Source organism: Camelus dromedarius, chromosome 2, assembly GCF_036321535.1.
Source record: "Camelus dromedarius isolate mCamDro1 chromosome 2, mCamDro1.pat, whole genome shotgun sequence".
Lineage (NCBI taxonomy): Eukaryota > Metazoa > Chordata > Mammalia > Artiodactyla > Camelidae > Camelus > Camelus dromedarius.
In genome coordinates, this window is record NC_087437.1 from 27,045,106 (window position 1) to 27,067,004 (window position 21,899).

The 21,899-nt window shown below is 35.5% G+C and overlaps 1 protein-coding gene across 1 annotated transcript; it reads left to right on the forward strand.

Moving 5' to 3' along the window:
* The first annotated feature begins 1,208 nt into the window (after window positions 1–1,208).
* Window positions 1,209–21,337, forward strand: SELENOT (selenoprotein T). Its single transcript, XM_010986839.3, has 6 exons — window positions 1,209–1,448; window positions 15,366–15,476; window positions 16,043–16,169; window positions 17,985–18,072; window positions 19,583–19,736; window positions 20,586–21,337. The coding sequence occupies exons 2-5, from the start codon at window positions 15,403–15,405 to the stop codon at window positions 19,705–19,707; spliced, it is 414 nt and encodes a 137-aa protein (XP_010985141.3). The 5' UTR covers window positions 1,209–1,448; window positions 15,366–15,402; the 3' UTR covers window positions 19,708–19,736; window positions 20,586–21,337.
* Window positions 21,338–21,899: the final 562 nt, after the last annotated feature.

Genomic DNA, 21,899 nt, shown 5'->3' on the forward strand with positions numbered 1-21,899 from the left:
AGCTAAAAACTATTGTAAAATGTTCCTTAAATTAGGAAACAATTTGTGATCATGCACTGCACTCAAGCTATTGGGTATGAGGAACTATGGGCATACACACTTACTGAGAACTTCGTTTTCAAATGTTTCTTGAACTCATAGCTGAAGTATTTCATAATTGCAATACTTGTGTTCAGTGATCCAGAATGACCAATATTTATTAATTCTGAGGCTTTATTTTAAAAAATGGTTAAATTTTCCATTGCAACCCCCAATACTTTTCCCCAAATCATAAATCACTCAAGGCTCAGATACTATAATTACTGAGACTCCCACTGATTCCCTGTGGTCTGTGTTCTGCATAGCTGCAATAAATAATAAATGAAACTTTTTCAATTCCTATTATATTCTTGACCTTAAAGACATTGTTGGGACCTGAAAGACATATCAACCAATGGCAATGATTTAATTTTATTTTGGTCCTGATTTGGACAAATGAACAATACAAAAATATTTATTAAGACCAGAGAAATTTGAACACCAGATATTTCGGTATTAAGCAATAATTTTTTTTCAAGCGGGATAATGGCAAGGTCAGTTTTTCTTTCCCTCAAAGATTAGTTATTTTTTTAAAGCTACATGCTTAAAAATCTATAGATGAAGTGATACGTCTGACATTCTCTTCCCTGGGGGAGAAGTGATTAGAGCTTATACTATTTACGGTCAAGATTGTCAAAATACCAATACTTGTTAAAGGTCATTAATGAGTAAGGTCATTATTCCGTTCCTCTATATGATTGAAATTTTCCAAAAGGCTTTTAAAAAAATATTCTTTTAGGAGAGAGCACTATTGCAAGTTCAAAGAAAAGGCCAGAGCGCGCCCCTCCCAACAGTGAAGCATTACTGTTTGGAAGGCAGGGGCTTTCTCTTTTATCCCCACACCTGAATCAAAGCTGTTAAATAGGTATTCCTAAATGGCTCAAGGAGCTAAGTGTCTGAATTACATGAAATTGTATGTACAACCCAAGTGTACCAGGAGCTATAATTAACAGGCTCGTCTAACATCCCACCAGCTGTTTCGTTTCCTCCCTGCTCATCTCACTCCATCCCAGAGACTCCTCACACATCCAAGATGGTGGGTCAGGACCGCGTAACAGGGTCAGCTCTCCCGGAGCGTGCGCTGGCGCCGGGAAGCGCAGGCGCATTCCTGCTTCCCCGCCCGACCTTGGCAGATCGCGCCTGCGCGGTAGGGAGCGGCTCGCGGCTCCCATTCGGCCTTGGGCTGACTGCAGTCTCAGTGTGAGGGCGGCCGAAGTGGCTGGCTCGTTTAAGATGAGACTTCTGCTACTTCTCCTGGTGGCGGCGTCGGCGGTGGTCCGGAGCGATGCCTCGGCCAACCTGGGCGGCGTGCCTAGCAAGAGATTAAAGATGCAGTACGCCACGGGGCCGCTGCTCAAGTTCCAGATTTGGTAAGTATGTTCGCCGGGCCCGGGCCGCCCCACGGCGCCTCTCCTCGGCACCTCTCAGTACGCGAGGCCCTGGCTTCGCGGCCTAGAAGGCTGAACCTTCCTTGGCCCGGAAGAACGGTGTCCGCGGCCTTTTGCTGCCTGCCTTTTCCGCGGCTCTTCCCGGGGTCGGCCAGGCCGCCCTCCTTGCCTCCAAGCACAACCGCCCACATCTTTTTTGGTTCCTAGAATGGAGGGAATGGGGAAGGAGAGCAGGAGAAGGTTAATACTGAAAGGCGAAGACGTGGGGACACTTGTCAGTACGGAGGACCGGTCGGCGGCGGCACGCCATGGCCACCCGGCTGCCTGCGGAGGTGGGCATGAGTCGGCGCAGTGTCGGCGGAGGAGCCCCAGCGTTTGTCACTCAGTTCACTTTTCCTTCCGCCTTCCGCGGTTTATGCCCGGCGGCCTCGCTGGCGGGCTAGGTGGAGGTTAACTCGGGTCGTTGGAGGGCCGCGAAGGACAGACGCCTTTTTCTCCAGGACCTGCGGGGGTGACTGTTGAGTGAGGGAGTAGGGATTCTGATAGCTGATAGGCGTGGATAGGTCCGGGGAGGATGATTTTCCGTTTGCAATTTCCTAAATGTCTTTGAAAAGGAGCACATTGCTCTTCTGACAACCGTTCGCTCCCAGACGACTGATTCTTCTCCCCCATTACCCTTACACCCGCCTCCTTGGAGTTCCCTGTCCTGGCATCTCTTTCTGCCTTTCAACTCTCTTCTGCATTCAGAGAAGTAGAGAAAAACTATTACCCTTCCCCCTAAACCCGACAGTTTCCGACAATGTTCTGTAAGTGATTTTGTTGTTACCTAGTTAAGTGTTAGAAGCAGAGCAGTAAAGCCCCACAAGAAACCAAAATTGTAAAATTGTGGAAATTAGAATTCTGTATCTCGAAAGATGACGTTTGTTCAGGATAGGATGGTCAGATTAGTAAATCTTAAGAGTCCGGATACTTTGGAATATTGCTGTTCGCCATAATGCGTTTAAAATCAGCTTTTTCAAACTTCTTGTATTGCTATGTGTACTAAAGTTTAGATTTTTTTGCTTACTCAACCAGTTTTTTGCTTAATTCTTAAGGACTGAGCAAAGCTTTAAAATTAAATCAATTTAAGTAATGTTTAAAGAGAGTCAGAAAATAAGATGGCAAGTATTTGTTTTTGAGTAGAGAAAATAAAAACCTTGCAATTACTTTCTGATTAAAAAAAAAGCTCCCTGTACTGTTTGTGTGTGCCGGCATTATATCATGGTATGTCATCTTTCATATGATACTGTAAATGGAAGTTATAGCTTGACCATTCTGACTTTTTTCCCCATATATATATTTTTTCCATTAGAAAGTGACAGTCATTTTACCAACCTGTAAATAATGTTAGATTAAGTGTGATACTTTTGGGTTTAAATAGTTAAAAAAAAAAAAAAAGACTGCATTTCTCAAGTTATGTAATTTTCTATTTCCTATGGTTTCACTTGTGCTTTTCCAAAATATTCTTCTTTTACGGTTGCTTGTATTGGAATACTTGTCACTATAATGTAACAAATGTACCTTATCTGAGGTACATTAACAAAATTCAGAAAATGTGTTAACAGTTATAGGGAAAGGCATTCAGTCCTTCAAATAAAACTTTTGAAAAAGTCTTAAGTACGTCAGTTGAACTTTTTTGATACTTGGTTTTTGTTTTTTTTAAGTGCAAAAGTACAAACTTGTCCCAAAAGTCTTAAAAGTATTCTCTTTTAGTCACGCTGAGCATGTTACATACAAAAGTGCTTCACTGTTTTTTTTCCCTCTGTAGATGGGAAACATGCCCTATGCCCTACCAAATACAGGTACATTTAGCTTTTGTTTGTTGCTTTTCCCCCCAGAGATTAATTGGTACATAGTAAAGTGAATATTTGGTTTCTGGTTTTGGTAGAATCTCTTGGGCATTCATTTACAAGTTTGGGAAAGGAGAGGAAGCTAAGACAATTGAAGATAAATATGTGAAAACTCTTTTTATTCCATTTGAAATCTAAGTGCTTAAAAAATGCAACTTTTCTTTTAATTTTTTTTAATTTTGAGGGGGAGATAATTAGGTTTATTTATTTATTTTAATGGAGCTACTGGGGATTGAACCCAGGACCTTGTGCATCTTAAACATGTGCTCTACCACTAAGCTGTAGTAATCCTCCTGCGACTTTTCATTAACTACCAACGTTAACAAAGGAGAGAACTATTTTTACTTTCCTTTCAATTGCTTTTGTCCGTTATTATTTTGTATTTATTATGAGTAGTCTTTTTTTAACTTTATGTCAAGATATTATCTGTTAATTGTGCCACTTTTGTTATTGCTAATAAAATAAAATAACACAACACATATATGGAACTGAAGGGATAGAGATCAAGTATACAAAATAGAGTAAAACAAACTTTCCTATTCTGCATTCATGTATTTTTTCAGTAAATACTCACTCAATACCTGCTTGTGCCCAGAGCTAAAGATATCGTGGTAAAGGCGGCTCTCACTCCCTCGTCTTCACAGACGGCCCACACTCTGTCTATGGAGTGTGTATCTACTTTTACTTTAACCTGAGCACTCAAACCCCACACCTCGTGGCCTTTCTCTTGCCTTCTGAAACAGTCAGCACTCATATAGCCTTTACTCAAAAAAAATATTAAATTACCTTTGCTCAAAAAAAAAAAAAAAAAAAGATACCATGGTGAAGAAGACAGATACGGCTCCCCGCAAAGCCTACAGAGATGCACAGTATTACTTTATGTACCTGAGTGTTCAGTTTATTATGTCAGTTGATTGAGCAATTGAGTTAGATAAGTTTGACGATACTGATTGCATATTTGGGGGAAAGTTTATACTACTTATTTGGACGTTTAAGCATTGAGCATAAAAAATGAAGTTCTCTAATCAGATCTTAAAATAAAATTCACTTGTCACATTTTTCTTTCTTGTGATTTTTATGTGTAAATATATTCTGACAGATACTGTTTGACATATCTGTATGCATGATTTTCCCCATATATGTGATTTGACATGTAATCAGGCCTGTAGCATTTCATCATTTGTTGCAGTGTAAAGAGATTACTGGCTACAGCTCTTTATGATTAATACTTATTTGAACATTTGACAATTGATTTACTTAGAATAGTAGATTAAATAAAGTTAGGGTTTCAACATGTAAGCAGAGTATAGCAGGATTTTCCAATTTTTGCTAACTTAAGAATCCACTACTATAATCTTAGGACAACCAATTTCTAAATGCAGTTTTAAAAGGTAAATGAAGCAACTACTAGAAGAACAGATTTTTATTTAAATTTATACCAGTTTAGCCTTTACTTTCATGATATGGAGGCAAGAAAATAAAGATCTGGTACTGATCAGGATTAGTAAAATGTTGAATTGGAGAAATCCGAGAAATTGTAAGTTATAGAGATCATGTTAGTTACTTAGATAATATTTGTATATTCAACAAATTTTTGAGCACCAGCTCTGTGCAGGTGCTTTGCCTGGTGCTGGGAATTCAATTCAGTGCTCTCGTGGATGTTAAAGGCAAGAGTGGAAAGCAGTTGTTAATCCATGGACAACACATGAAATTACAGTTGTGTTTAGTGCTGTTGGAAAGTAATATGGCATGAGAGAGACCAAGTCAGGGGCTCAGGGATGGTTTCCTTGAGGAAATGAACTTTGAACTGAGATTTGAAGGATAAGATTTATTTAGTGGCCTTGTAGTAGGAGAGAGCATAATTTTTTGAGGCCAAGGCTTGCCCTCAAAGACCAAAGAGAAGGTGGCATAAAGCCTGGAAGGTGTGGCTGGCTATGTTAAGGAAAAATCAGTGTCACTGTGGAAAAGACATTACAGGGGACAAAGAATAGAAGTGGGGAGACCATTTAGGGGGACTCTTGGAATTGCCCAGGCAAGAGACAGTGGCACTTGGAATAGGAAGGTCGTGGCAGAAGTAAAAGGACAGGTTTAAGAGATCCTTAGGAGATAAATTTAGCTGTTTTTGTTGGTGATTACATATTTGAGGGGACAGAGAGGTGGTGTGGAGTGAGAGGTGTCAAAGATGACTTCTGAGTTCTGGAGCGGTACTGTACCTTTCACTGTAGTGGTAAAGAATTAAAGGAGACAATTTTTATTAATTTTTTTTTTTTTTTTTTTTGGTGAGAGGGAGGAGAAGGAATCCTGAATTTTTAAAACTGAAAACACAGCAGTCAGGGGAAAATCCTAGAAAGAGATTTTCATCTCCCCAAAATAGCCACAATAACTGTAACTAAAAACTTAAATAACAGTTCTATTTCTCCAAACCTAAGATATGATGGATTGTAAGATACACCATTATTTTATATACCACTCAGAAGGAAAAAAATAACAGCCATTTAATTTGTGATGCTAATAATTATAAGATAAATCGTGATTTTTTTTAAAAAAAGATGCTAAATAGGAAGAATGCACTTCTTGGAATCAGTGGAATAAAAGAGTAATAAGAAGTTGATCAGGTGGCAGAGTAGTAGTAGAGCGCTTTAGAGAACAAATAAAATGGTGGCTGCTGCCCCGCCATTGATAGATTTTTTAAGTTCTGTAATGTTTACATAGAATTTAGTCACCATTTAGTTTTTTTTTTAACCATTTTAAGCAATAAATAACTGCTGTATCTAACTGAATACTGTGCACATAAATAGTTTTTCTTCTTAATAATGAATGAAGTACTTTAGTCTAAAGCTTTTAGATGTAAGTAAAATATGAATGGTTTTAAAGGTTTATCCCTCTTATAGAAAACTGAAACATTGTTTCCTTACAGTTTGTCACTAAGATAAGTGGTGGAAATCAACTTTAATGTATCATTTAGAAACCTCATAAATCACCTCATAAATTTTGAATAGTATTGTTACTGGGAAGCTGAGCATTTACTGGTCTAGCAGTTTGGAGGCCTAGGTTCTTATTTGATCTGCCTTTTATCTTCTGAATGACTTTTGGGAAATTATTTAATCTTTTTAACTCTCAATTTTTTCATCTGTAAAATGAGGATGTTGGTTGCATTCTGATTACCTCTAATATTCTTGAAGCTTAAAATAAAAAAGTAAAAGCATGCGTGTGCGTTTCATTTCAATCTTTCTCACTTAAGAGTATCATTGGAGCCCTCTGGTTCATTTGATTGTCACCTTCCCTGCTTTCCAAAATGGGAAACCGTGTTTTCACATACTTTACCTTGATTGGCGCACAGCCTGGGATTGGTGAGGAAGAAATCTTGCCACATAGGTTTAGCAAGAACTGCCGATAATCAAGTCCTTGTTTTTTATGCCCCTTTTCTCCTGCTACTTGTTTTCCTGTTTTGTCCAATTCTTAGGAAGATATGAATTTGATTTTTACATTAACATTTGAAAACCAGTTGTCTGGTGAGAGAAACAGACTTGTAAACAGTATTACAGTAAAACATTCTATTTTGAGACCTCTAAAAGAGGTCTTAAAAACCCAGAGGAAAGAAAGATTACCTATTTGAGGGAGTTGGAAGGCTTTGCAGAGGAGGAAATGAAATTTTAAAGGGTATGGGGAACTCCATCAGGAGATACAAAGAGTGAGCTTTTCTAGCTAAAGGAAGAACATATGCAAATGCAGCCTGACTCAGCAGAGAGAGGGAGGAGACAGGAAATGAGGAGAGCTGGAGTTAGATAATCAGTTAAAACACCTAGCACAGTGTATCTGCTACTACCATTTATCAAGTGCTAGTTGTCGTAATTTATTATTTGTATTGTCTTTAATGCTGTAATAGGAACTTCAGTAAATAAACCTTTGAAAACTTTACTTACTGACTTTCAGTGTAAAAAAAATTAAAATAGCTTTCTGGCTATGAAATAACACGTTTGTTGTAAAAATAATAAAAAAAAATACATGGAAGAAAGTGAAAAATCCTTGGAACGTTCTAATAATATTTTGAAGAACTTCATTCAAGCTGACTCTTTACACAGATACATGCTATATTATATAATTTTATATTAATGAATTCATAGTTGTATGCTTTTTTTGAACAGGCATAGTTTTCTGTAAGATGTGTATTCTGCAGTTTACTTAAGCCACTAAATCTTTAGTTTGTTTAACATTTAGGTTGGTCATAATTTCTCATAAAATTACTTTAAGGTGACTGTGTATTTGTCCAGTTATTTCCAAAAATTAAATCCATAGATATAAAATATTATGATTATGTCAGTGGGTATCACATTTAAAATTTTGACGTAGTTAAACTGGTTAATACTCCTACTAGAAGATCTTGAAGTGTATTCGGTTTTAAAATTCTTTCAGTTTATTGCACTATAATTAGAGAATGTGTCATTAGCTGTTATGTTTTATTTGGTGAACGCACGGAGGACTTAAGCCTGGGAGACAGCCTCTCAACCCTGAGGGACTGTTACGAACAGGTAAGGGAGAAGCCAGGATATATAGGAGATTTTGCAAAAAAAACAGGTAGTAGGAACATCAGAAGATTACTGTTAATTAAAGAAAACCAGGCATCTCAAGGTAATGGATTTACAACTTTCCTAAGTATGGGAAGATGCAAGAGTCTGGGCTTATTGAAATCATTCTTTTGATAAGCATCTTAACTATCTAGGGCCAGTATCCTGTTTTTCTCGGTCTTGAATTCCCTCATGTTGCACATTTGTGGGTGTCTGCAGTAGTTGATGGCTGCAACATTCTTTGTTTACCTAGGTGGCAGGCAGTATTCTTCCTCCCCATACTGATTGGGCTTTCTTTGTGACCTGACATAGATGGTCAATTGTTGTAAATGTTCTGTGGTCTCAGAGTGTTTTCTATAGGGGAAAAAAAAAACCTGATGTATTTATGAAATCTTTAGTTAATGATACTATTCATATCTTCTGTCTTTTTTTTTTTATATATTTTTATTGAAGTATAGTCAGTTTTCAGTGTGTCAGTTTCTGTTGTACAGCACAATGCTTCAGTCATACAGGAACATAAATTTTTGTTTATTATTTATGTTCTATCACTGATTCATTTTTCCACCCATGAATTTTCTTCTTCAGGGCCTCAAGATATATTTTTTAATTCTGCATTTTGGTTTTGAGATTTCTTACAGTCTTCATCTCTTTTATAATTCTTTTCTTCTTCTTGCAGAATATTTTTGGATATAAGCTCTTATTTTGAATCATTTATTCACTGTTTCTGCTCTTTCAATTTGTTACATTTTTTTCTGTAGTCCCTCAAGTGTTTTTTCCCCCTATTTCTCAAGCAAAACAAGAGAAACGGCTTCAGATATTATCAATTGGTGAACTGTATCCTCTCCACTTGACTGTTAACCAGCTTACTCTCTTCCTCATTAGAATGTTGTCAGCACCGGAAACGCATAGATTTTTGTCTGTTTTGCTTACTGCTTTATCTCCAGAGCCTAAAACAGTACCTACCATCAGTCAATATTTATTGAAAAAATGAGTACAATCCTGTGGTAGTCCACTATGTTTGGCCTGGACATAACAAAATTCCTAATGGAATATAAATTGGTGTTTCCTGATACTCCTTTCAGACGAGTTTTTACCTGGTTGGCTTCTGCTTCCATTTGTTAGCTGTTAGGCATAGAATATGATACATGTAACACTTCAGTTTTTTTTTTTTTTTTAACTTTAAAAATAGAAGTATAATCAGTTTACAGTGTTGTGTCAATTTCTGGTATACAGCGTAATGTTTCAGTCATACACGTACATACATATGTAGCAATTCAGTTTTGAACATACTCTGCTCTCAGTGACCTTCTTGACTTGGCCTCCATCCCTACTGGTGAGGCTAAACTTTCAGAATTCATTGTATTATTCCCAGTCCTCTTCCTGCTGCTTTGATTCGCTGACACATGCTTAATACTCCTGTTGGTGGTTTTCTAAGATTCCTAGTTTTTTTTTATTGAGTTTATTCTAGTGTTGTGTGAAGTCAATCTACACACAACCAACAGGTAAAAGTATAAAGCAAACAAGAAAGCAGTAAAGCAGCCAAGAGACGTCTCTAGATTGGCTAGTGAATTAGTGTAGAATAGAATATGTTATACGTATATTTTTTTAATCACTCTCTAACAACTTTTAAAAGTGCACTGAGGATGACTTTTATGGAATGTGATTTATACCTCAATTTTTAAAAATGAATTGAAAATCGTAAAAACATGAAGTCATATAAAATATTTTAAGATGAGACAAAAATTCCTGCAGATTGCAGATAAGTCATCATTTGTTGGATGCTTTTATTAAGTCACTTTTACTGAGTGGCTACATACCTTATAAATCTGTTAATGAGAAATGCTTTCCAGAGTAAAGAGAGAAAATTCCTTTCTCAGGAAGAGCTGAGGAACTTACACAGTTTATAAATTCTTTGTGGAACAGTCTGCAGCAAAGATTTCCTAAAATGTTATGCCAAAGGTATACAGAAACTAGTGACCTCAAGAATATGACACAAAGAATGAAGAGAATAAAAACAGATCATTAATTGAATTTCAGGTTTATTAACTCTTTGGAATAAACTCAGTGAAGAAGCCGGGAATCTTACAAGCCGTGTTAGGCATATTTTCTGTACGTGTCTGTTTTCACTACAATGGCCACTGTAGTGCTCCAAGAGTGAGGCAGCTGGAATGGGAACTCACTTGATTTCATATAGTACAGTTCCTAAACCTGAGAATCTTACACCTGTTCAGAGCTGTTTTGCAACTTTAAAAACAGTTCTGGTCTGTATTTTGACCTTCATTGAAAGTGTGTGAACACTGTTTTAACTTTTTTAAAAAGCATTTATCGGATTAGTCTGTTCACTCTCTGAGTATCTTGTTCTTACGTGGTTTATAGAGCAACTTGTTCAGATTTCATTGCTTAAAACGCTTAGGGAGCAGGTGATGCACCAGACAAATGTCTGTTACTACCTCGTCTACTAAACAGAGCAAGAAAAAATAAAGATTGAAATACAGTTTTCAATGATCATTGAACTGTTGGAGTGGTTAGTGCTGTTGGCAGTTAGAAAGGTGTTTACAAAATATCTTCCTGATTAGGGGTACAGAAAGGGGGAACTATTAGTTGAAATTCTTAACATGCCTGTGGAGAAACCAGTTTGAACTGGTTTGAACAACACATTTGGAAATGCATTTATAATTACTAAAGGAATAGTATTATATTCCAAAGGAAGGAATGTAGCAGTGCCCCAAGATGGGCTGAAATAGAAAACTGGAAGATCTGAGAAGACTTCATTCACTTTTCCTCTTGCTCACATCTGTACTTTTCTCAGTAAAATGTATTTCAGTTTTTTTTTTCCTCTTTGGAGAGTGACTTCTGTCCTCTCCTCAGTCCCTTTGAAAGATTACCACTCTCCTCTACCCACAATAGCTCTGATTAAATGTTCATCTTTCTGGAGATCGTCTTTTTAAAATCCCAGTTCTTCATTTTTAAAGAAGGAGCTCAAACCTTCTTGTGACAGGTTTGCATTTCTGGAACATCAGATATTGGCAAGGGGTTGGGTCTTACTGTATAAACAGGATCCAATCCTATGTGTGGGTGAGAGGACAATTGGAGGGGCGGTTATTGTAAATTAAAAAGGAAGGTGAGTTCAAGGGATGCTAAAAATAGAAATCACAAATATTTATCTCATAACAGTAAACATCTGAGATTTTGCCCTGTTTTAATAAGGAGTTGTGAGAGGTTGAGGTTTGTGACAGGCTCAAGTTTGATGTAAGTAGGCATTTGAATACAATTAGGGGCAGATGTTAGTATAGAAAAGGGAAAAGTGCGATGGTTGGCACCATGAATTAGGAGACTGAAACATGATGGACTTGAAAAGACACAGAGTCTTTTTGAAATAGTTAACATGGACAAATTTCCTTTCTTTTCATTACAGAAAGTTGATCTCATTAGTATACAAGTTCTTTCTTTTAGAAAATTACTCTTAAAAAAGTATTGTGTGAAAATATTTAAATTGCAAAAGTTGACTCCATATAGTAAGATACTTTTGCATTACTAGAGATTTGCAAAGTGATTAGGATTTAAATTTAAGATTTCTTTTCAAAGTTTTGATTCACTCCTAAAGGACCTTTGATCCGGGGGCAGAAGAAACAGGCCGCTGCTACAGTGTAGTTTTAGCATGTTCACATATTTATTTTTTGGAGGTATACTGGAAGTCATAGTTTTACTTACTGACCCAGAAAGAATGGAAAAAGTTGGAAAAAAAAAAAGAAAAAGTTGAAAGAGCTGCGTGTGGTGGTAGAGGTGGGATGATGGCTGGCTCCTTACCATGTATGCCTTTAATTTAACATTTTGCCCACCTCGATAAGCACTAGGTATGTTTTATTTTGGAAAACATCTGTCAGCAGTAGTGATTGCTGTTTCAAAATAATGTGAACATTTGGGGAAGATTATTACATAGGAAAGAAGTTACTTGGTTTTTCTTCATAAGTCTGAAGGCAAATATAGGGAGGAAAAACTTATGTGTAAGTAAACTTATCTAAAAATATGTTGTGTCACTCTGGTAAACTTCATTTTTTCAGAGGTAAGAATTGTACTTTTTTTTTGAGGTATAACATTAGTTCCAGGTGTACAATGTAGTAATTTACTATTTGTATATATTGCAAAATGATTACCACATTAAGTCCAGTTAACATCTGTCACCATACATAGTTACATATTTTTTTTTCTTGTGATAAGAACTTTCAAGATCTGCTCTCCTAGCTACTTTCAAATATGAAATACAGTATTATTAACTACAGTCACCATGCTGTACATTATACACTCCCTCAACTTACTTATTTTATAACTGGAAATTTGAAGAAAGGTAGATTTGAAGTCTTTTTTAGATTTCAAGATTATGAGTTGATTTTATTTGGAGTTTGATGCAAAGGTCTGAGACTTAACTGAGGAATTGGAACCTGAAGAACTAAGGATAGAGGTAGGCTTCTGAGCACAGTAGCCAGGAAACTGGGTGACTAGGAGGAATCTGACCAATAGTGTTGCCTGTACATGGACATAGCTCTCTAGCTGGGCTTCTCGGGACTCCCCATGGTGAAGGGTGGGAACTCCCAGAGTAGATATGAAGACTTGAGGCCCACAGGCTTAGTTCTCCCTGAGGGAGAATATACATCTTCATCATGGAAGAACCTCAAGATATCTGCTACTATATGGGTACTTGATTGTGGCTTTGTGGACAAAGAGAACTTACTTCCTGGACACAGGGAAGGTTGCGTTTTACATCATCTATTTTATTGAGGTCTAATGGGAAGGGCCTAGGATCTTAAATCACAAAGTCTATATTCTAGTTTCAGCCCTGACTAAGGGCAGGGATCATATCTGCCACTCACTACTACGTAACTACTGCCTGATATAGTGCTTGACATGTAGTAGGCACTCGGTAAATATTTGAGTGAGTGAATTAATAATACCTGGATGTATAACCGTGGAAAAGTCCCTTTAGCTGTCTGGGTTTCAGTTTTTTTCCTTCACCTATAAAAAAGGAAGTTTCAATTCAAGTAGGTCTCCAGCGCTCAAATATTGCATTAAAAGTTAGATACTGTCGTTTTAGATAATCAACTCCATTGTAATCACCGATGCAAACTTAGGCATTGAAATCAGGTGGCATTTCTTGGTTTCAGGGTAGTTAGGCATATAGGTGCTGTACATAATTTTTGTAGTATCTCCAAAACAAAAGCAACATTAAACATTTCTTATAAAAAATTCTTATATAAAAAGCAGTTGTAGCAAAATACTAGTACTTAATGAATCTAACAACAGAAGGTGAATGTTTAGTAAAGAGGGATAAGGTGTCTGGAGATTCTTAAGTTCTTTTAAATATTTAGTTGATAGAGATTTGTCTCCCTTTGCAAAAATTTCATACTTTTTAGGGACTTAATCTTTTGTGAAATTTTCATTTTAAATGTATATTGGTATTTGTAAAGAAAGAGTGGTGAATTTCTCACTCCCTCTTTTTTTTTTTTTAAATGAGTTTTCTTACATTGAGATTTACTAATATTTGGACTGGTTCTCCCTGTCAGATATAAACTTGATGCTGTTCCCTTGGGGTGGTGGTGGTTGGTATTTTTTTCCTCAATGACACTGATTGGCAAAGCTGGCACCTCAGGTTTCCCTCTACTGTAACTTAATTACTGATAACTGCTATCTTCATACCAAGTGGTACCTTCGTCGTTTTATATTGTCTTTTTGATGATAGACATCCTAACAGGTATGAAGTGATAACTTGTTGTTTTGACTTGCATTTACCTGTTGATTAGTGATGCTGAGCGCCTTTTCATTTACCTGTTGGCCATTTGTATGTCGTCTTTGGAAAAGTGTTTATTAAAGTTCCTTTGCCCATTTAAAAATCAGATTATTAATTTTTTGGCTATGAGTTGTATGAGTTTCTTTTGTATTTTGGATATTAACTCCTTATCAGAGGTTATATTTGCAAATATTTTCTCCTGTTCTGTAGATTGCCTTTTCATTTTATTGATGTTTTCTTTTGCTGTGCAGAAGCTTTTTAGTTTGTTGTAGTCCCACTTCTTTATTTTTGCTTTTGATGCCTTTGTTTCTGGTGTCAAATCCAAAAACTCATTGCCAGAACCAATGTCAAGAAGCACCCCTTATGTTTTCTTATAGGAATTTTATGGTTTCAGGTCTTTTCAACTCTTTAGTCTGTTTTGAGTTGATTTTTGTGTATGGTCCAGTTTCATTCTTTGCATGTCCAATTTTCCCAGCACCATTTATTAAAGAGGCTGTCCTTTCCACATTGTATATTCTTGGCTCATTTTTTTGTAAATTAATTGACTATATTTATATGTGTGGGTTTATTTCTGAATTCTGTCCCATTGATCTATGTGTCTGTCTTTAAGCCACTACATACATACTGTTTTGATTACTGTATCTTTGTAATACAGTTTGAAATAAGGAAGCATGGTGCCTCCAGCTTTGTTCTTCTTTCTCAGGACTGCTTTGGCTATTCAGGGCCTTTTCTGGTTATATACACATTGTAGGATTATTTGTTCTATTTCTGTGAAAAATGTTATTGGAATTTTGACAGAGATTGCCTTGAATCTATAAATTACTTTGGGTAGTATGAACATTTAAACAATATAAATTCTTCTAATCCATGAACATAAGATGTTTTTATTTATTTGTGTCTTCAGTTTCTCTCATCAATGTCTTAAAGTTTTCAGTGCACTTTTTCTCCCTCTATAAATACACTGTGGTGGCATATCTCCCTTTTCTTGCTGGGGCAGCATGTATCATATATGCACAGTTTAGTTGTTCAGGGATTTTAATGGATATGGTTGGATGCTGTTGATTTAATTTCTGGAGTACTGACATAGATTACTGTCATACTGCTGAAAATTATCTTCCCAATCTTTGTTTCCTTTTGCAAGGTAGAATCAAATTTTAGAGTCAGAAAGCATCTAAGAATTTAAGTTTCTTTTACTGTGACAGAGCAGCATGTTTGCCCAGTTGAGGGCAGAGTGGAAATAAGAAGCAAAGTATCCTGTATCATGCCTTGGTACCTTTTTATGCTTCCTGTGCCCCAGTTATGAAAGTCCCTATTTCTGATAAGTAAGAGTTGTTTTCATTTCAGTATTTATACAATTGTTGATACCAAAAAAAAGGCAAATTGATTTGAGAGCTCAAAATATGAAGAGGTATTTCCTTTCTATCCAACAGTAATACAAATCTATAAAGTTTAATTTTCTAATAGAAGGATTTATTTGAAGGGAAGATAACTTCAATATGTGAAACTTGTGAAAAAACTTCCGTGTATCCAGCATCAATCATCATTAATTTGTGACTTTTCTCATTTTTACTCTTGTTAATAATTTTTAGGCTTTGTACAACTGCAAAACAAATCTAGGCATATTCTAAAACCACTTAATGGAAGCACTTTTATTTTTCGGCAGTGTTTCCTGAGGCTATAGGCGGGTGTTTGAGGAGTACATGCGGGTTATTAGCCAGCGGTACCCAGACATCCGCATTGAAGGAGAGAATTACCTCCCTCAACCAATATATAGGTAAGGAAATTTCAGTAACTTACCAAGAAATTTTTAAGTGAATTTTTTTCACTCTTGTGAATAAACTTGTGAAATGATTCAGTTAACTTTACTTGGTTACTATAATTCTTTAGTTAGTTTAATTTACAGTTGGTTATAATTTAAATAATGCTTATTTGCTCCAAATATGGAAGCATTTTTCTGTAAGAAGGAAAAGAGGAAGATCATTTCAGAGATGGTAACCCTTCTAAAGATGTGTTTTCTTATGTAATTTTTATTGTGGACATAGACTAAGAACTCCCATGTTTTTATAGAAAGTCAATTGTATAAAATTCTATACTCTTAAAATAATAGTATTTTCAAGGCCAATGCTGTATAAGTTTATAAATTAATTTTTGATTTAAAAATTGTTCAACATTTCTGTTTTAAAACTGCACAATAAACTTTAATAACTGTCTTTTCTCTAGTATAATTAGCAACTTTTAGATTTGGTGTTTGGAAAATGTCTATACACATACACTTGAGTTATGAAATTTTGAAATAGATGAGAAATTGCAGCTTCTGATGAATTTCTTTTCTTTTCATAGACACATAGCATCTTTCCTGTCAGTCTTCAAACTAGTATTAATAGGCTTAATAATTGTTGGCAAGGATCCTTTTGCTTTCTTCGGCATGCAAGCTCCTAGCATCTGGCAGTGGGGCCAAGAAAATAAGGTATGTAACTTAATAGCTTTGATAGCTGTAGGTATTTAGTTTGTCAATGAAATATTTTAATGAATTTTTCTTTTTTTTTTTTTTTAAGTACTTTTTGCTGTTTACACGTATTATTTCAACTTAAACCACTTTTTATCTTTGGGCAAAGCCCTTAACCTTTCTTGGTCTTATTCTCCATATTTATGTATCAAGAGTGGTTAGGTCTTATCTTTTTATTGTTTGAAGGATAGGGAAGTATTACTTTAGGTGTTATCTGGGCACAAAATAATTCAGTACCTAATTTTGATTATATAATTTGGGCCAAATCATATCTAGTAAAACATACATAATGCAGGCCTTTTGTACCAACTAATATGGGTATTAATGGCTTTATTCATATTAAAAATGAGATTTCCACTGGTTTATTTTTTATCAAAACTGTTTTTATTATTTGTTCTTTGAATCTTCCTGGGGGATCCAAAAAGCAAGTTACCTGAAATAATCCATATAAGTATACATAAGAGTCTCGTGCTATGTCTTTTTTCCTTTGTAGGGTCTTACTACAGCGCATGTTCTAGATCTCCCATCTATTTTACTTAAAATCATCTTTTCTGGAGGGTCTGCCTTTCTGCTTGAGAAATGGAACTAATTTTTATCTCTCTCTCGAGTGACATTGCCTAGATTTCCTTCTAAGAAGTATTCTCTCTTGGAGTCCTCTACCTGGTCTTGTCCTTCAGTTCTAGGCTGCGACTGTCTTCAGCTGACTCCTGACATAGCAGTACTTCTTTTTCTTAGGGAACCACTATTTCCAATAACAGGCAAGGGTTCTTAACGTAAACCTCCTCAGGTGCTACCTCTAATTGAAGTGTGTCTCTGCCCTGCTATTAACAAAATACTGATTTGCATAGGATTAAGAATTGCAAGTACCTATTGATGTTTTGTGCTACATTGGTTAATTCTGTTGATTCCAAATTATCTTTAGTGCATTTTACTTCTGTAGACATCTAACATTGTTGATCTACTGTGGAAGAGGATACTTTGAAAGCTGTAGCTTTCATGACACTTCCTTGTGTATTGTTCTCTTGAAAATAGACTTTTGTTCCCAAATGCTAGGATAACTTCTATGAAATCAGAGCCCACTTGACTCAAGTAGGGCCTGGGGAAAAGCTCCTTCTCATCTGCTGTGGGCCTTTTGATTTATTTTTCTGAAACAGCTTGTTGTGAATTGACATCCTAACTACATTCTGCTTTTTTAGTTAGGTTATTTTATTAAATTAAAAACTTTCTGTCCAACAAGAGCTTTCAGTCTCTTTTGGGAGGGTACAAATTTGCCTTCAAAAGGTAAATTAATATAACTTAATATGCTAGTGCTTTCTAAACTACTTTTTTTAAGTTTGGCTTAAAATGATTTGTTTGGAACATGGACAGGTTATACTGAACACATGGAGTTGCTGTTTATTGCATCACTAGTCTCTTGTGAATTCATACATTGTTATAAAAATGTGGAAATGAACCCTTTTTATGCTGGTATTCTTCTGTTTAACTTATTAAGGCTATTATGAGATCTCTAAAAAATTTATCTTTACATTAGGAATAACATATGTAAGTTCTTCAGAATGTGTATAAATGTGAATTAATCTTGTAATTTTCTTGTTCTGTGTACATTATCCAAACATATGGAATAGCAGTAGTAATTTGTATAGAAACTTAAGGTAGATTTAAAAAGAGCAATTACCAAATAAAAATGAGGCTATATATTTAAAAGAGTATTGTGTCTTGTCATGTTTTGATTTCAAACTGACTTTAACTGTTGCACTTAATTGCATTTTCTTTTAGGTCTATGCATGTATGATGGTCTTCTTCTTGAGCAACATGATTGAGAACCAGTGTATGTCAACGGGTGCATTTGAGATAACTTTGAATGGTGAGTTCTGAATAGTTTGCATTCTATGATAAATATTAAATGATTTACAATAAGCATCAGATGTTTCTGTTTTTCATAATTATGCTAAATTACCTCTTTCTATGGTCTTCACCTACTTCCATGGCTTTAGAATAACATCTGTATAATGATCCTTGAATGTATAGCTCTGGAGAGCTCTAGTCCTCTCTTCTAGGAGCTATACCCAGAAATCCTAAACAGTGTTTACTCCCAAACTGTTGATTATGTCAGCTTCCTGTAATTCTTTTATACTCCAGTTTGCTCCTTCCCTGGCATTTCTCAGTTGTTTAATGGCACTGTTAACATTCTACTCAGCTGCCCGTATCAGAAACCTAGGATAACGTCACTTTCCCTCTTACTCTCCATATCTAATAGATTACCAAATTCTCAGTTCTGCCTTTTACATTTCTGCGTCTATTTATCTCCATTGCTAACCACCCTAATCCAAGCCAGAATGATCTTGTTATGCTCAAATACATTGTCTAAACCAGAGATTGGCAAATACAGCCTATGAACTAACAGTGGCTTTTACATTTAATGGTTAAAAAAAGAAGAATATTTTGTGATATGGAAGTTATATGAAATCACAATGTCAGTATTTGTACCTAAAATTTTGAGTTTCATCAATGAAAAATTTGTGAAAATTTATCTCTCTAGTTATGTAAGTATCTATGTAATATTCTTGATTTTGCCTCTTGGTCCATAAGACCTTAAATATTTACCATCTGGCCTTTTACAGAAACATTTGCTAGCATCTGCTCCAAACAGTTGAATTATTTAAAATAAATTTTTTAAAATACACATTTCCTCTTATTGCTTTACTGCCTCAAATCTATTGAATGTCTTTACTTTGTTCTCAGGATAAGAACATGTAACATGGCCAAAAGGCCCTGCATGATGTAGCCTAGGCATGGGCAAACCATAGCCTCACGGACCATGTGCCCTGTTGCCTGCTTTGTAAATAAAGTTTTATTGGAACACAATCATTCACATTCATTTATGTATTGCCTGTTACCACTTTCAGGCTACAATGAGTGTTAAGTAGCCAGGACCCACTGTATGTCTTCCTGAGCTGAAAATGCTTACTCTCTGACCCTTTGTTTGTTGATCCCTGATCTAGTCACTGCCAACTTCTCCAGCCTCTCTTGTACTACTCTTCTGTATTTCAGCTTTCACATTAATAATCTCTCTCAATTTTAATATCTCTCAGTTTTAACAATAGTAAGTACAAAGGCTCCTTTCCAGCCTCTCATATGTCCCTCTCATAGCATCTTCTAGGTTTTATTCTTAGTATACAAATGTGATTTTGTAGCTATTTTTTATAGTTCTTTTTGTATTTCCCCCTACTAGAATGTAAACTTTGTAAGAGCAAGAAGCTTAATTCTTTTGCTCACTTTCATATCCCCAGCTGTGTGCATAGACATTTATAGAATGAATGTGTATTATAGAATCGTCTTTAATTTGGAGGGGGCGGTACCATTTATTTTTATAGATGTTCCTGTGTGGTCTAAGCTGGAATCTGGTCACCTTCCATCCATGCAACAGCTTGTTCAAATTCTTGACAATGAAATGAAGCTCAATGTGCATATGGATTCAATCCCACATCATCGATCATAGCCCCACCTATCAGCACTGAAAACTCTTTTGTAAGTAGCTTACATTGTTTCCTTTTGGAGGGGAATAGTAACTAGGTTTATTTATTTATTTTTTGATGGCGGCACTGGGGATTGAACCCAGGACCTCCTGCATACTAAGCATGTGCTCTACCACTGAGCTATCCCTTCCCCCTGTAAGTAGTTTTAAAATACAATAACTTTGTATAGGTATCAGTTAATTCTCATGAATCAACAGGATATTACATATATTAGCATAATATATATTATATTAATAATAGATATTACATGTTTGTCACTTGAGTTTCCAACTTAAGATTTAACAGACGGATATTTTCTTCATTAAAATTTATGGGGGGAAGGTATAGCTGAAGCAGTAGAGTGCATGCTTAGCCTGCACAAGGTCCTGGGTTCAATCCCCAGTACCTCCTCCAAAAGTAAATAAATAAACTCAGTTACCTCCCCCTCATAAAAAAAAAAAGAAAAAAACAAGAGGGAAAAAAAGAATTTATGAATGACCAAGAGAGAGTTTGGAGCTGCCAAAATAAAGTAAGGTTATGCTATTAATTTTAAGTTTAAAGCTTAATAATTGGGCCTATAACATCAGTTTTTTTGACTGTGAACTCCTGATGGCTAGAATTCATACATTATGCTTCCTACATACATACCCTCTCCTTACCTTCAATAACTAGTTCCTAAAACTATGCAAATCCTTTTCACATGTTCAGGATAGAAAATTTATAAGCAAATGTATATGAACACGGAGAGGTGAAAGTTAATTTTGTTTAGCAGAGATGTTCTCAGTTCTTTTCTGATCAATGAGTTGATTTTACAAGAGTGAATTTTGAAATAAAATATTCCTTTTTTCTGTGTATCTTTCAGACATTAAGGGATTTTTACAAGAGCAGCGTGACTGACATTATGAAGGCCTGTACTGAAGACAGCAAGCTGTTAGTACAGACCAGATGCTTTCTTGGCAGGCTCGTTGTACCTCTTGGAAAACCTCAATGCAAGACAGTCTTTCAGTGCTGGCACATTTTTGAATTCTGCACATTCGTGGAGTGCAATAATACTGTATAGCTTTTTTCTTCCCCAAATCTACTCAGTTAATAGTTTTTAAAAAAATGAAGACATTACCACTTGTACCTTTTTTTTCTTGGCCATATTTGAAAAAGTAGAAAATTGAGTTGCAATTTGATTTTTTTTCCAAAGATGTCTGTTAAATCTGTTGTGATTTTATATGAATTTTCCTTTTTTATAGTTTAAAATTGATCTTTTTAGGACTGTAGCTGAAGTTCCCAAATACTTTATAAGAGTTTATCAGACATCTCTAATTTGGTCATATCCAATTTATATAGTTTTCAAAATACTGCAGATTGTGAACAGGGCATCATATAAGATTATGGGGGTAAATCCTATATCCAGAGTACTCTACCAGTTTGTGTGTATGTGTGTGTGTGTGTGCGCGTGTGTGATTACCAGAGAACTACTAAAAGACCAACTGCTTTTTAAATCCTGTTACGTAGTTCAAGTGTCTTGCCTTGACCAATTTAATGAATTGATTAACTGGGCCTTTATACTTAACTCAATAAAAAACTAAGCAGATGTAAGCTAAATAAAAAGTCTGAATTTACTGCCCAGCGTACCTGTTAACATTATATTTAACAGTTGTCTGCCTAAGTTTTTGCTTTTGACTCACAGATAATTTCCTAGGGGATAAACTTTAGATTCACACACAAATAATAGATCATTTACCATTATTAGGATAATTAAAACTTGCCTCACTAAAGAAAGTTTAGTTGAACCTCTTTACAACATTAATATTAGGTGAATGGATATCACTTGTCTAATAATTTAACTTGTCTAACATCATATATCAGAATTTATTATATTTGAGAAACAAAATTGAAAAGTTTTTTATTCAGTGAATTTAATATCTTTCCAGAGTTCTAAAAAGATAGTTTTTTTTTTAAATTTAAATTGATAAAAACAGTAAGTTAGCAGAAATAGGACCATAATATAGAAAAATAGTCATACAGCAAGTCATAATGTACTTCAGCTTCCTTATAGGAATAAAAGTGGTAGGTCTAGATTTGTTAGTGGAAGTTAAGGGACTTGAGGAAAAGTTAGGAGACAATTTAACACTGGACTCACCAGACACTTAGCACAACCTTATACTTCATTTGTCTGTGAATA